Raw genomic sequence first — 16,662 nt, 5'->3', positions numbered from 1 at the left:
CACAAATATTCTACCACTGTACACATCTCGCTAAAATTCTTTGCCGGTTGTTAAAATATTTTTAAACCCATATAAAATGATAATTTTTATTAAATAACCCTTTAATACTTCAGTGTTAAAAATTTAAATTAATGTTATTATAAATTATATTAATGAAAATTACATAAACTATAATTAATTTTGATTTATCATATTTATGCATGAAATACTAAATATTTTTATGTAAAAAAAAATTTATACATAATATTTAACTAAAATGTTAAATACCTTTTATAAATAAACTAATTAACTAATATATTAAAAAAAATATAGATGTTTTCAATAATAAAATTAATTTTTTTTTTCGTTTTGTTCCGTTTTATATAAATGAAAAGCTTTTTCAGCTTAATTATACTTAATTTTAATAACAAACCTCAAAATAAGAAAAATATGTTTATAACCTTAATTAAAATTTTGAAAATTATAATAATATATTTCTTTTTATAAAAATTTTTTTAGGCGCAATCCATTTAGCTGGCCCGATAGCAAAGATATCAAAAGGCCTATGTAAATTAGCTTTATCACATTGTGGTTTAACATCAAAAGGAGTCAATCAAATGTCGCACTCATTATCGTTAAATCAAACAATTTCTAGTTCACTAACATATTTAGATTTAAGTGGGAATAGTCTCAAAGATGATGTTACGGTAAATAATACTTATAAAAAAGCTATTATGATAAATATAAAGGCAATAAAATGCTTAAAAAAACAAAAATATTTTAGAATTTACTTAATTTTCTGGGGCAACCAAATGTTTTGGAATATTTAAATTTGGCTTCGACTGATACAACTTTGGAAAATGTAAGCTTTATAAAATTTTGGATTGCTTAAGCTATTAAATGTATAATAATAATAAATTTCATATTTTATTTTTAGTTATTTGGTGCCCTATTACGTGGTTGTGTAACACATTTAGCTCATTTAAATGTTTCACATAATTCGTTCAGCACGAAAAAAGGCAAAGAACTTCCACCATCTTTTAAACAATTCTTTATGAGCACATTAAGTTTAAAACATCTTAATATTGCTGGCTGTAAATTACCAATGGACGCTTTAAAGTAAATATAGTCAATTAAATTTCTTTCTGCAAAAAAAATCTAATTTTAAATTGATTTCATAGAAATTTATTACTTGGATTGGCATGTAATCAGTCAACAACTGGACTGTACCTAGATCTTAGTAGTAACTCGTTAGGTACACATGGTGCACACGTTCTAGAGTCATGTATACATGGAGTACGTGTTCTGCAAACATTAGATATAAGTGACAATAGTATGTATTTTTTTTCTCTGAAAAATATAAAAATAAATTTATAATGACTTTATTTTATTTTTAGATTTTGACTCCGAATTAGCATTAATATTAACAGAGATCTCAAAGAATCCATCAATAAGATCTTTATATATGAATCGAAGCTTAGTTGGTATGAAACCAAAATATATAATACCAGTAATGGATGCTTTAGTTAATCTAATACAAAAAGATGATTTTCCACTTGCTGAATTAGTTTTATCTGATAATAAACTAAAAACAGATATACATGATTTTATAAATGCCTTAGGAAGTAATCAAAGTTTGCAAAGATTGGATATAAGTGGAAATTATATGGGTGATATTGGAGCTCGTCTATTAGCAAAAGCTTTGCAAATCAATAGTAAATTACGTACAATATTATTAGATCGAAATAATATAACATTACAGGGCTATGCTGATATTGTATATGCTTTAGAGCATAATTCATCAATGCGTTGTATACCGTTCCCGGTATTTGATATAGCACCATCATTAAAAAATCATCCAGAAAAAACAGATGCTGTTATGAGAAAAATGCAGGAACTATTACAAAGAAATGCAAATGGTTTGAAAAGAACAACTGGGCAAGGTTTTCGTTTGCAACATGGTTTTATGTTATCATCAACACATCAATTAGTTGATAGGCTAGTTACCGAAACACAAGAAACTATATCTTTGGCGCGTGGTAGTGATAGCGCATCAGCTGTACAACGTTTAATTGATGATGCTGAAAATTGTAAACAATTAATGCCAAAACTTCAAGAGACTGTACGTAGCGAACCGCATCCAATTGAAATGAAATTAACACGTATTGCTAGTGATTTAAATAAATCTATTCATGGTTATTTAGAAGATACAATGGATATAATGTTAAGAACAGGTATTGAACAATGCCCGAAAACATTGGGTAGTCAAAATGTTGTTAGTGATTTGAGAAAGAATTTAACTGAACGTTTAGATATTAATGAAGAATTTTTGCAAAACTGCTTGGTTAATAATGCTGGTAGCGAAATAATGAACAAAATTAGGTAAGTAAAAATTTTGCGTTTTTAACAAAATTTTTCATTTGTTTAATCCAACAAAAAAATTTGTTTTATCAAAAATGTTATTGTTGTTTTCTCTTATATAGAATGACGAATACACTTATTTTTATTTACTTTTGCGTTTACGAATATAATAATATAAAGATAAAAAATAATATTAAAACCAGATATATTTGTTATACTAAACTACTATTGCGACAGTAAAGGAAAGTCAACGTTATTGTGAAGATTGATTTTTATTGAATCATTTCAAATATTTTGTTTTTAATTTTTGTTTTTTTGATATTGGGTCAATGGATTTTTTAAATATACTAGAAACGTTTTTCAATTATTTTCTATATTTTTGTTTTTTCCAAATAATAAAAAATGGTTTGACTTGAATTACCAATATAAAATTTAGAAGTTGATGTTATTAGAATAATTTTTCGATAATTTATTTAGATTAGCCATTTTTTTTAAATGCATTCATAATTGAATTTAATTAAAAAATTTTATGTGCATAATTTTAGAAAGACATTTTTTTGTGTATTTGCGATTTTTCAACATAAAATGTTACAGAATATTTGTCTCTACAAGCCATTGCGTATTTTGTCTACCAAACTTGAAAATGTGGAATAGACATTCGTCATAATATGCATCCCCATTTTAAAATATTTCAATTATTCATATAATTTTATTTTAATTAATATCAAAATTTTATTAAAGTTATAGTTTTTAAATACCCTAATGGCTACTAGTGCTTATTTCTGCATTTCCAACTAATACTAATAACAAATTCTTTTGTTATAAATATTATAATAAAATACAATAATTAAATATAACACTTAATAATGTCTATGTAAAACACTATATGTATGTTGTTTGATTATTCATCTCAGTATATTAATACACTTCTTATTTTGTTCACATTTTATGATTCATTAAAAATGGTTAACATTCAACAGCGACATATTGACTGACTAAGCTCGTTAAAATGAATTGTTGTGGTTTTCGTATATAGTTCATTCCTGCCAATTTCAATAAAGTTTTATAAAAATTCATTATTAAATTTTGTTATCTTCAAAAAAAAAAAAAAAAAATACATTTTTCCTGTTACAAAAAAGAGAAAATCTAATTATGTTATAGAAAAATTATCTAAATAATATTCTTTGCGAAAAAAAAAAAACGAATTATTAGATAAGAACTTGTACTGATAAAAAAATTAAAAATTCTCATTTTTTCATTTTCATAAATTTCTCATTGTGATTCTTTTTTTTAAGCTAATTTCAGTGCTATATTACGCACTGAATTTGTAATGTCGTTTTTTAGAAAAATTTTTTGTTTTGATATTTGTTGTGAACAAAATACCACAAAAAATAATTATGAAAATTTAGAAGAAAAGTAAATATATTTGTTTAAATTTAATAATTAACAATAATAAAACTTTTTAATAATTTTTAGTGAAATAGAACAATCATTAGCAGCAACAATATCAGATCGTGCTACTGATGAAGTTATAGATGCATTAACAAGATATAGACGTGGTTTAGGTATATCCGATTCACCATCAGTATTATTAGATGAACCACAAACACCAGATATTGTTCGAAGCCGTTCAAGTCATGTAAGACCATTTAAAATTTATATAATGCTATTTAATATGATATCATATAATAATTTTTTCTTTTTTAAATGAAAAAAATTTATTTTTTGATTAAATTATGATGATAATGACCGTATCATGTATATTTGATTTAGCAAGACGGTATTTTATCGCTCCAAAAATTATTTGAAAAGAGTGCGGTTATTCAATAGTATTGAAAATGTAAACTTGAATTATTATTTTTAAATTTGTACCTATGAAATTTTCCTTGATATTGATATCTTTAAAGTACATATGTTAATATTTATTAAAACTAAAGCGTTTAACATTATGGTAACGAACTTTAAAAAAAAAAATCTTTGCTTGTTTTTTTTTTTTTTGTGTTTGATAATCTCGTATAATTGTAGGATAATTTATGTCGAATGTTTTTTCTTGATTATAAATTTTTATCGAACGCTATACTTTTATCTTTGATATTAATTCTATCTGTCGACATGATATTCATACACGGTTAAATTGTTAAAAAGTTTTATTTGTATACAATAGATATTTTTAAAATATAAAATTTAAACCTATTTCCAAATATTATTAATAAATACTGATTTATTAATTTTCTTAATTTTAGGATGCCGATGGTTTTACATCCCGTTCACGTGGTTTAAATTTACCAAAATTGGGACTTGATTCACCAACTGTAAGTGTCAAGACTTCTTTTCCAAATCATATTCATCAAATAAAAAAAAAGTACAATATAGTATGAGAAGAAAGAAACTTAAAAAAAATCATTTAACATTTCTTTTTTAAACAAATTTAAATTATTTTATTTTTTTCACATATTTCATTAATGAATTTTCGAAAGATTAATACATTAATTTCATTTTGAATAAAATTTCAAAGCATTTACACATTATTTCTGAATATAAATTTATACAATATTCATCACAAATTAAAATTAAATAACATTTTTTTTTTAATTATCTTTTACATTTTTTATATATACATGCATACAATTTCATTAATTTTTAATTTTTATCATAAAGTTATGCTTTTGTTTTTATATTCAAAAAAAAATATTATGCTTTAAAAAAAAAACACAAAATTTTATTTATAATTGATTTCAAAAGAAAGCAAAAAAGAAAAAACTATTTTGTAAATAAAAATTTTAAATACATATTTATAAATTTTATATTTAAAAGTTATGTTTTTTAAAATAATCATTTTAAATAAATCAAAAATTATATAAAATATTTGTTTAAATAAAAAAATATAATTGAATATTACTGAGAAATATTGTAATATTTTCAAAAATTAATATTTTGGTATAATTTTAATTTATAAAATTTGCAATGAAGAGCAAATTAATTATAATGAAATTTACAATTTTGTTTCTAAAGCTTTTTAATACAATTTTACAATTACGAATCTACTAAAGTGTTCTTAAATCTACTAATACTGTAATTAAATCATAAAAATTAAATTTAAACAATAATTACAAAAATTTTACTTAAGGAAGATTTCTAAATTAATTTGATTACCATATTAATACATTCTAGAACACAAGGTGAATAAATTTTACATTTATTTAATATAAAATATTTATATAAAAATCATTTTAATTTTAATTATATCAGTAATATTACATTATAATTATTGATTTATTATAAAATAATAGATAATGTAGCATTGATTTAATTTCAAATAGTTTTTAAGAATTTCATTTTTTCATTTTATTTTAATTTTTTTTTTATTGAATTAAATTTAAATAAAATTATAAATTAAAAAAAACAACAACAACAAATTGTTATGTACATTCATATCACACAAAATTGTTTATTGTTGATTATATTTTTGTCTTCCCATCATGCTATCAATTTTCCATAAAAAAAACAAAATTAAAAATATATAAATATATATATATATATATATATATAAAATTCACCTACTCTACCACCCATCCGTTTACAGAAATTGGAATATCTAAACCTTGTAAGTAGTTATGTTCATACAAAATAATCTACATTAATTTCTGTAGTTTATGAAAAAATTATTTAACTTTATTTTTTTTTTTTTATTGTTTGGCCTATACAAGTTTTCTGACTTTATGTGTTTACTCTTTTATAATTTCTACTAATAAAACTGGTCTTTTTATCCATTTAATTTTATATAATTTCTAGAGTTCGCAATTATTTTTTATTTTTAATAATTTTTTGTTTAATGTTTTTAATGATTTTTTCTAAAAATTTAAATATCCACCCTAATTTTTTTCTGTTCTCTTAATTTTCTCAGAATTTCTTTATTTTCTTTTCATTCAAACTCAAACAAATAAAAAGTTAAAGTGAAAAAATAGTTGTGTCGAAAAATTTAAAAATTAGAACTTAGTGTTATTTTATTTTGATATATTATTACGGTCTAAATGAGAAACAAATTTTTGAAATATTTATGTATTTTGTATATATGTAAAAAATTTAGCTAAAATTTTAGAAGAAAAGAAATTTTAGTAAATTAAGGAAAACATCTTCGAGGAATTCTACTTGGAGTATTTCACTTTTTTAAAAGCATTTAGTTTGACTTTTAAATAATAAAGTAATTTACACTAAACAAGTAAATTGATCAATATTTAATATAACAAAATCAAACAGATTAATAAATTCTGGTCAATTTTATAAAATTTTGAAAAAGTCCAAATAAATTTTATATTTTAAGGCACAAAGTATATAGTTAACAAAGATCAGCAACATCATGTAGAATTGATATAAAACTAATGCGATAATTGCATATTATTTAAATTCCTCCCCATATTATTAGTTTTTATGCTTTTATTATACTTTTTAGTCAAAAATTATATTATGGAACATACTCTTCTGTTTGAAAAAGAAGTTTTCAAAGAAATCTTAATTTTCAATCATTATATTTAATTAAATAGTTTGTAAAAAAGTTATATTTTAATGGAAAACTAGTTTAATGTTATTTAAATGTAGTTATTTTTCTTTATTATAGAGGAAAAATCAATCTGATTTTAAAAGTTCTAATTGTTTTCTATATACAACACAAATTACAATGTTTTATATTATTTTTAATTTCTATTTAACTTTTATAAATTTTGTTTTTATGTATACTACACTAATATTAAATCACAATAAAAAAATATATTTTATCGCTTTTCTTTACAACCAAATTCATTTTTCAAACGCACATTCTTGTAACCATTCAAAAAAAAAAATTATTTTTAAATATTTTAATTTTAATATTGGATTTTCGTCTTGGCTTTTTCAAATAAATATCCAGTCACTGTAATACGATATCTAAAGAAAATACAACAAAAAAATAATTTTGATATTATTAAAATTTTAGGCTACACCGCATTTACCATCAAAAAGAAGATCAATTGCACGTAAGGTTCGACCTCAATCAGTTGTTGAAAACTTAAGTTTAGGTCATATTCCTGATTTACTTGAATCACCATCATCACATCGAAGCTCAAATACCTCACCAGGTGGTGGTGCCGGTGGAAATGATCGTGATGACGAATGCTGCGATTCTATAACAGAGCTCCCGAGTGCATCGTTTCAATTACAACATTTAGTCAAGGGAAGACCAAAACGTGCTAAAACACGAGCGCCAACACGCCCTCATTTAGCTGAAGTTGCAACAAGAGAATTTGGTGAAGGTTTAGAACAATTCTTTCGACCTGGCTCAGTAACACCAACCACATTAACACCATTAGTTTCACCTACCTCAGAAGAATGCAGTTCATTAAGTTTTGTAGATAGTCCAACGATGAGCCGCGATGAGAATGGTAAATTCCAGCATTTAACATCAGAAGAAACAACACCGATTTTAGAGGAAAGAAAACCAATTAAATTGGATAGAAGCTCTCCATTACTAAAAGGTAAATTAATTTATTATTATTAAAAATTATAATTAAAAGTAATTTAATACAATTCATTTTACATAAAACTAAGGCGTGGCATGGACAACACGGTCTCGATCTTCAGATAATTTAGAAAAATATTCCCCGTTAATTGGAAGAAAATCACCACTAGTCAAAATGAAAACTGAAGGTGGTCCAGATGATCGATTATCTGTACCGGTTAACAGTAACGACGATAAAGTTCGTTCACCTAGTAATGATTCTATAAAAAATCATATGAATACTGATTGTGTTATTGTTAAAACGGGCAATGGTATTGTAAGAACACCAATTGTTTTACAAAAACCACGACCATGGTCAGTTGTTGGTAATGAACCTAAATCTGGAGATTTTAATTCAGAATCGAGTAAAACAACCCCAGAAAAATTAGATGAAGGTAAATTTTTTAAATAAGATTCAGATTATGAATTAAAATAAAACATTCTTATAAAATTATTACAATTTTAGATGTTGATGTTGTACCTTTTGGGCAATCAGGTGGTGGATCTATTGTTGGTATTAGCCCAGGAACAGCTTTATCAACCGGTGGAAGTATAGTTGGCATTACACCAGGTAAATTAACTAATATCAACAGTGATTCAAATTTTTAATTTGTCAACTGTTAATAATAAAGTTAAATAATATACGTATTTTTGTAATTAAAATTTTTTGTGATTAATAACATTTAAGGTGCTTGTCTTGAAAAAAAGTCAGTAAGAGAAATGGCAGCTGGCCTCAATAGAATGGGTAAGAAATATTACATTAAAAAGTTCTTTTTAAAAAAATATTCTTAAATCTATCAATTTATATTTGAAAAAGACCAAAAGATTAATATGTACTACTCTTATTAATTTATCTTCTTAAAAGAAAATTTTCAAAAAAAATGCACATATATATGTAGTAGATAATAATATAATTTTTTTGTTATGTTTAAAAACAAAAATTATTACTATTATTTCTTTTTATATAAAATGTAATATTTATGATAATATTAAATATACAAATATGTAGGTATAGTTTTTTATGGTTGAAAATAAAGAACAAATCCAATAGTAAATAAATAAATAGAAGAAACTCAATACTCAATCAAAATGTTTTCAGACAAATTTAATTTTCTTTTAATTGATTTCTTAATTTTAAGAATATGCTTAAAACTTCTATTTTCTCCAAAATAAAAAATGTTTAAACTCATTTTTGACTCGAATGAAATCAAAAAAAAAAAGAATTAAGAAAGCAAATATTAATTTTTTCATTTCTAATCCATTTTTTATTTGAAATTTCCAGTTTCAAAATTTAGCAAATTCAAGCTATAATTTAATATAGCAGCTTGTTATTTTAAAATGACTAAATTCCTTTTCATAAAATTAATATTTGCTTTAAAATATTTATTAAAATTCTCTAATTATTTTCTTAAATCTAGTTTCTCTTTTTAGATAAACTAAAACTCACTGAAATACTTTCAAAATTTAAAAAGAAAAAAGTTTAAATCTTCGAGCAAATTATTGTATTTCACATTACTGAAGGAAGTTCGGAATGTAAAGTTCTGAATATACCGAAACTAGAAAATATTTTTGATTTTTTTTTTCCAATTAAACCCCTATAATTAGTTCATAAATTAATTTGAAATTACAAGAAGGCAAAAAAAAAAAATTTTTTTATTTAATTTTTCAAAGCATGAATTTTTCTTTTTGTAAATTTTCAAAAAATGATCTTGTGCATGTTTTGTTTTATTTTTATTTTTGTCATAATTTTATATCATAATGATTTTTAATTTGATTTTACTTTTGATTTATTTATTTATTTTATTTCCATATTAATTTTTGTATTATTTTTATTTTAATTTTTGCATCATAATTTTTTTTTTTTATTTTGGTTAAATATTTATAATATAATAATTAGAACTACCAAAAAAACCTCAAGTTCTTCCACGTTCAAAACTTAATAATTGCATAAGCGCACAAAGAAATTCAAATGGAAATTCTGAAAGTTTATTAAAATCACATATAACAACTACAGAAACTATAAGCAGTTCTAATACTACTAGTACTACTTCTAATACTTCTACTACAATAACTTCAATGTCTTCAGTTCATTCTAAAACGAAAATAACAACAATGAATGGAAAAGAAAATAATAATGATGATATTAAAAATTCTGATAACCCAAATGTTGTTATGGGAAATGTGAAAAGAATAGCCGGTAAACCAATATCATCGATATTTGAGGTTTGAAACTGTTTTAAAATTTTTTGTTTTTTTTTTTCTTTAATTTTTTGTTTGTTTGTCTTTTTTTTTTATTTTAATTAACTATTAATTTATTTTATTTTTTTAAATACAATATAGTTATTTTAAGTTGTAGTTATTGCAAATCACTGCATGTAACATTTATTACTAATCATAAATATCAAATTATAAATTATGTATGCAATTAAAATTAATCAAATTCATTATGCACTTATTATTACTTCTATAAATTATTCTATATATATATATATATATTATTATTTCTGTTATTACTAATAAATAACAATTTTTATTTACTTAATAAAAAATTAATATGCTTTTTTGTATTTTCGAAAGTAAGTTATATATGTAGTTTTTAAAGTGAACAAAGAATAAATAAATTTATTATTCTTTATTATTTACTAAAAAAAAAACATTAATTATTATTTTTTAAGTTTGACACATCAAATCCATTTATTCATTTAGAACTTTCCGATATTTTATTTTAAACCGTAATTGTCATTTAATATTTCATTTTTCATTTTCAAAAAGATGCTTTTAAAAAATTAATTTTTTCATTAAAAAAACGTTTTATAATGATTTAACAAAATAAATTTTATTTTTTCTTTTATGTGGCAATTGTTGTTAACTAAAAAAATAATTACACAGGAGACATTAGTTGAAGGTCTCCAAAAGTCAGCTTTTCGTCGAACTATGATTAGAGATTCAATACAAACCCATTATACAAGTGAAGATGCTGTCGACGTTTAGAATAAATTCATAAAAAATATATACATACATAAAATTAGAAGAAAAAAAATAATTAATAAAAAAGGAAATTTAGAAACAAAAAGAACAAATAAATTAAATAAATATTTAAAATTATATATAAATATTTAACAAAAAAAAAGGCGATGTTAATTTTGAGAAATATCTACATACAGTAAAAATACAATATTATTATTGAATAAAATAAAAAAATTAATAATTAATATTCAATTAGGTAAAAAATTAGAAATATTATTTGTTGTAATTTATAAAATATTTAAATAAGTAAAGGAATAAAATCGGAAATCCATCATTTTCATAAAAAAAATAAAAAACAGAAAAAATAATTTTTTATCTTTATATTATTTTAATTATAGTCTTTTAAAAATTATTATAATTATTTAATAAATTCAGGCTTTGTCTTTGAATTGTAAATATTTAAGTTTTACCCATGTCATGTAACAATATGAAAATGTTTTGATTCTATAGCATATTATAAAAAAGACATTTTACAATAATAAGATTAAAATCAATAGATTCCATATTATATTGTATATGGATATATCGAAATATCTATCATGAGATTTTAATATTGCAGGATACAATTTTAATTAACTTATACATAATTACTTAAAAAGGATTTCCGATTCGAAATTATTAAATAAAATTTTGGAAATAAATTACTGTATCCTTAATCGTTTATTATAATAAATTAGAAAAAAAAACTTTTCCAGTACCAAGGAGAAAAGGAGTCACGAGATTGTTTCAATCTCATAATTCTTTAGTATGTATTTTGTTTGGTTATTAAACCTTTATTTTTAATTTATTGACTTTTTTTATTCGGCTGCGCCTAATTACTTAAGTGCAGTTTGATAAAATTCTATTCAATTCAATTTTTTTTGTTTTGGCTAAAGTGATTTAAAAAAAAAACTTGTTTTAAAATATAAATAATTTTGGTTTTAATAAAAATAAATTTAATTAAAACAAAAAATTTTTTTTAACCCCCAGAAGTGTGCAATTTTCATAATGTAAGGCAAAATATTTAAACGATATCAGTTTTATTAATGCAAAAGCAATTTTATTGATACACGCATGATTTTCAATTAAGTAAAAAATTATCAAAATAATTTTTTAAAAAATCAAAATTTTTAAATTAACACTATAATAATATGTATTTTAATTGAGAAAAGTAGAAAACAAAAATATGTAATAAACGATTAAAAGCGCCCACTTTATGAAGAAGTATAAAAAAAATCAAAAATTTTTATTGCAAACGATTATTGTGCAATTACTTTTTATAAATATAATTTTACACATATAATTTTTTAATTATATTAATTTTTTTTTTATTTTTTTTTTAATATATTTTCTAAATTTAATATAAACCGATTTTTATAGTAATTAATAATAGAGTAAAATAAAAAATAATTAAAATTGAATATTATTATTATAATAAAAACCAATATTTAAAATTTAGAACTAAAAAATTAAATAAAGAAAATGAAAAATAATTAAAAACATTTAACCAAATTTTTTAAGTGCCAATTTTCAATTTAATTTAATTTAATAATTATTATAGAAAAAAAAAAACAAAATTTTTGATTAATTATATATTTAAAAAAAAGTTGGAATTAATTTTTTATAAAAAATAAATAAAAATAAAATTGCTAAAATCTTTTTTTTTTATACACAATATTTTTATTATAGACGCATAATTTTAAATTAATTAATATACAATTTTGAAGAAATCAAAAAATCAATCAAAGTCATTTAATAAGATTATAGTCAAAAAATTATTATTACATAATAAATATTTGTAGTCAAAAGAAAAGAAAATAAAAAATAATAATTATAATTTTAAAAAATAATGTGTAATTTGGGATGATAAAATGTTAATTAATATAAATTAAATAATTAAGGCTATTTATAAAATATTTTGAATTATTATTATTTTTTGTTTTCTAGAAGAAAATATGAATAATAAATGATAATTAATTTTAATTATTGTATTTAATTAATAAAATATAATTAAAATCTTTAAAAGCGTTTTTTTTTTGTTCTTTCTCATTTAAATAACTAAATAATTAAAATTCTGATAAAATTTATCATTAATTTAATATCTTTCACTTGATTAAAAGGCTATTATATGTAATATTATATTAATTATTGTAATATACAATATTTTTGTATTATTTTTTAATACATAAGTACATACATATATAGCATAAATTGCATTTTGTTTGTAATTTTCACTCGCTTTTTGTACCATTTTTATACTTTTATTAAGTAATTTTTTTTAAATTTCCGTAAATAATTTTTTTGTAAAATTATATACAAATAATATAGCTATTACAATATCATTGTATATTTTATTATAAATCAAACTATTTTACCATAGTATTTTATTAAACTTTAAAAATGGAAAAAAAAAATAAAAGCAAAAAGTTTTCATAATTCAAAAACAAAAACTGCTGTTTTGTAATAATTATATAAAATGTATAATCTAATTTCTATAATAATTAATAATAAGTTATTAAAGAATCAAATTTTTAATTATTCACAAAATTTTATTCTAAAACAAATTCCTTTTTTCATAATATATTATAAAACTATGTTAATGAAATTATTTTTATGTCTATAGCTTCAAAATTGCAGTAATTAAAATATTAAGAAACAATTACAATTTATTTAAACTGAAATTTCTATTAATTGTGTACTAAATCAGTTTTGAAATCAAAATATTTTCATCATCCGAAACAATTTAATTTATATTTCTTGTAAATTTAATTTATATTTCTTTTTAGATCGCATATAGATTTAACAGATTTAATTAAAAGAAAAATACATTTTTTTTCCCTTGTTCTTTTAAACATTGAAGTTTAAAATTTAAATAATATTTTATTCTAAAATCTAATTAAATAATATATGAATATTAATATTGAATTAATTCTTAAAATTATAAAAAAAATTAAAATATTCTATTAATTGTATTGAACAAGTGAAAAAATTAAAAAACAACAGTAATAAGCAAAAAAAAAAAAAGAGCCTGATCTATGTATTTTTAAGTAATTATTTTTTTTACAATTATAAAAAAAAACAAAAACATTTTATAAAATATTGTAAATTTATTAAATATTTTTTTAAAATTTTTATATCCTGTGATTATTATTATATTTTAAAATTTTCAGTTTTTGCTTTTAAAATTTTAATGTTCTTTCTTTTTTTTTTTTTTTTAAATATTAATTATGTGAAAAAAGACAAGTATTATGTAGAAAGAAAAAATTAAGTAATAAAAAAAAAACAGAAAAAAAAATTTAAATATTAAAATAAAATTATTTTTTATACTCTTGTAATTTAAGTAAAGGTTTTTGTTTTCTTTCAAGAATAAAACTAAATGTAAAGTAAAGCAAAACAATATAAAAATTTGATATGAGTACATATATGTATAAATAAAGACATTATTAAATCCGAAAAAAAAATAAAATATCATAAATAAGTGTACCTATTTTTTTAATATTCAACAATATTAGTACATCAATTTAATTAAAATTTTAATTTAATATTTTAATAACATTTTATTCAACAATTTTTGTAGTTTTTTTCTCTTATTTAATGATTTACTATATAAAAATCACAAATTAAAAATATTATATTACGTTTAAAAATAAAAAAAAAATATTAAACGAAATTTTAAAAATATCTTAAATATTAATCTAAATTTTCATTTTCGATTTAATTTTTAATACTTATACCTACATTCATTTTTTAAATTAAATAAAAAAAAGTAATAAGAATATAATTTATAAAAACCCAAAAGTCCTTACAATTTTAATTGAAATTTAATACAAATTTAAAGTAAATTAAAATTTTTATTTGAGAACTGTTATTGACAAACACACATAAAATAATTAAGGATTTTAAAAAAATATTAAATTATAAAAGATTTTTTCAAAACGGTGGCCCGGTCCGACAACAAAGGTAAGAAATAACTGCCAATTATTTTTATAATTTTATAGAATTCTATTTAAAAAAAAATCGTACTGTTTAAAATATGTGTACTTAGTTTGTATTTTAGTTTATATTGAAAAGTATTAAGACATTCAAATTTTCTCCTTCAATTTTGTTCTCAATATTAAAAATTTGTAAAAAAATCAACACGAGAATACAATTAAATGAAAATAATATTGGGAAGCAATAAATAAGAAAATAGTTTTTCGTTTCTTCTCCTAACATTCTTAAAATTTTTAAACGAATCAGGGCCCAATTCCTCCAACCACTCTTTACTTTTTCTTAAGTTTTTTCTAAAAGTTTTTCTAAAAGTTGTTGGTGCTATAAGGCCCTGATTAATAAAAAAGTATGTCTTAAATTATTGTTCAACTAAATTTCGAATAACTTAATTCCAGTCAATAAAAAAGTAATGAATATTTCAAATAAAATTATTTATGTTGTTTAAAAGTTTTTTTAAAAGAGAAAAATAAATTTCTTTATTCTATTCTATAATTTCTATTTTCAATATAAAAAAGCCATAAATGTACACATTTTATTATCAAATATGTATACTTATAAAAATTCGTATTAAAAAAGCATTTTTCGAAAAAAAAATATAAAAACAACAACGGTATGTATAAAATTATATTGGATAAAACTACAGAATAAATTAAAAGATAGAAAAAAAAACGTAATTAATAAAAACAAAATTCAGTTTAAAATATTAATTAAAAACGATTACTTACGGACTATTTGAATTAGATTAACAATAAATTACAAGTTAAAATAATAAATGTAAATTTATATAACAAAAAAAAAAAAAAGAGAACAATCTATAAAAAAAATAAATAAAAACACATTAGTTTTTAAGATTACCATAACTCTTAAAAATTTGAAAAAATAAAAATGAAAAATAAATAATTTTAGTAAGTCAAACAAATAAATAATATTTGAGAAAGCTTAAATTAGAATTAATTGAAAAATGGACGAAATTATATAGATAAAATAAAATAAAAAAAAATCAAATAATGCAGAAAAATTTTATTGAAGTTTGACAATGCAAAAGAAAGAAATCAAACTAAAAAATTAAATTAATTTTTAAGTCGTACAATTAAAATTAAAGTTAAAAACAGTATAAGAAAACACACACAAAACAAAAAAAAAACAAAAAGGAACAAAAAAAAAATTTTGAAAATCCGAACGTATTTATTATTTTAAGAAATTACAAATGAATTATTTAAAAAAAAAAAGAAAATTTCAAAATAAAGTTCTTTAGAAAAAAAATATATTGAAATAAATATTTTTCTTTTATTTAATTATGTGCATTAAACTAAGAAAAAACCATTAACAATCTAAACTGATATTGACAAAATGCCCGACAACATAATGAGGAACATTAACTACAGAAATCTAAAATTTATATGCAAAAGACAAAGGCTATATTAGCGCTTCCATCCATCAATCCAAATCAGTGTTTATATTATTTGGGCTTATTCTGAGTATCGAATCATTAAGTGATATTGATATTTATCGTAAAAGCTTCAAAAACTTTATTCTATATATTGGTTCTATATTGGTTCAATAATTAGACTAAATCCCAATTATTGATATCAGCCATACTAACTTATTTTCATACAGCTGTTAAATTATAAATAAGACGTTATTTGTCCAAAAGCTACTTAATATTTGTTTTTTTTTTTCGAGAATTACCTTTGTGTATATAGTTTATAATTTTACAAATTATTTTAAATTAAAAAACATAAAACTAACTAGCAGGTTTCTGAAAAAGTAGTTGTAATTACAAAAATTGTCTTCTG

At 20.4% G+C, this 16,662-nt stretch overlaps 1 protein-coding gene across 12 annotated transcripts in view; it reads left to right on the top strand.

The window, feature by feature from the left end:
* LOC129610026 (F-actin-uncapping protein LRRC16A) overlaps positions 1 to 12,397 on the top strand; it is an 85,135-nt gene extending 72,738 nt beyond the window's left edge. For 5 of the 12 annotated variants that reach the window (XM_055522336.1, XM_055522337.1, XM_055522335.1 and 2 more), the window contains 14 exons: positions 499 to 686; positions 764 to 841; positions 917 to 1,098; positions 1,161 to 1,312; positions 1,377 to 2,361; positions 3,817 to 3,979; positions 4,584 to 4,652; positions 5,924 to 5,944; positions 7,310 to 7,847; positions 7,921 to 8,265; positions 8,337 to 8,441; positions 8,559 to 8,615; positions 9,768 to 10,093; positions 10,760 to 12,397. In XM_055522336.1, the coding sequence (XP_055378311.1) occupies positions 499 to 686; positions 764 to 841; positions 917 to 1,098; positions 1,161 to 1,312; positions 1,377 to 2,361; positions 3,817 to 3,979; positions 4,584 to 4,652; positions 5,924 to 5,944; positions 7,310 to 7,847; positions 7,921 to 8,265; positions 8,337 to 8,441; positions 8,559 to 8,615; positions 9,768 to 10,093; positions 10,760 to 10,861 (3,311 nt within the window). In that variant the 3' untranslated portion in view covers positions 10,862 to 12,397. Of the gene's footprint in view, positions 1 to 498; positions 687 to 763; positions 842 to 916; positions 1,099 to 1,160; positions 1,313 to 1,376; positions 2,362 to 3,816; positions 3,980 to 4,583; positions 4,653 to 5,923; positions 5,945 to 7,309; positions 7,848 to 7,920; positions 8,266 to 8,336; positions 8,442 to 8,558; positions 8,616 to 9,288; positions 9,736 to 9,767; positions 10,094 to 10,759 lie in introns of those variants that run through there. The other 7 variants (XM_055522338.1, XM_055522334.1, XM_055522332.1 and 4 more) reach the window with 5 other exon arrangements.
* The last annotated feature ends 4,265 nt before the right edge of the window (positions 12,398 to 16,662 follow it).

This window comes from Condylostylus longicornis, unplaced genomic scaffold (assembly GCF_029603195.1).
Source record: "Condylostylus longicornis isolate FDR11 unplaced genomic scaffold, ASM2960319v2 ptg000043l, whole genome shotgun sequence".
Classification (NCBI taxonomy): domain Eukaryota; kingdom Metazoa; phylum Arthropoda; class Insecta; order Diptera; family Dolichopodidae; genus Condylostylus; species Condylostylus longicornis.
The sequence above is the reverse complement of the archived record's forward strand: the minus strand, read 5'-3'. Positions and strand labels throughout refer to the sequence as shown.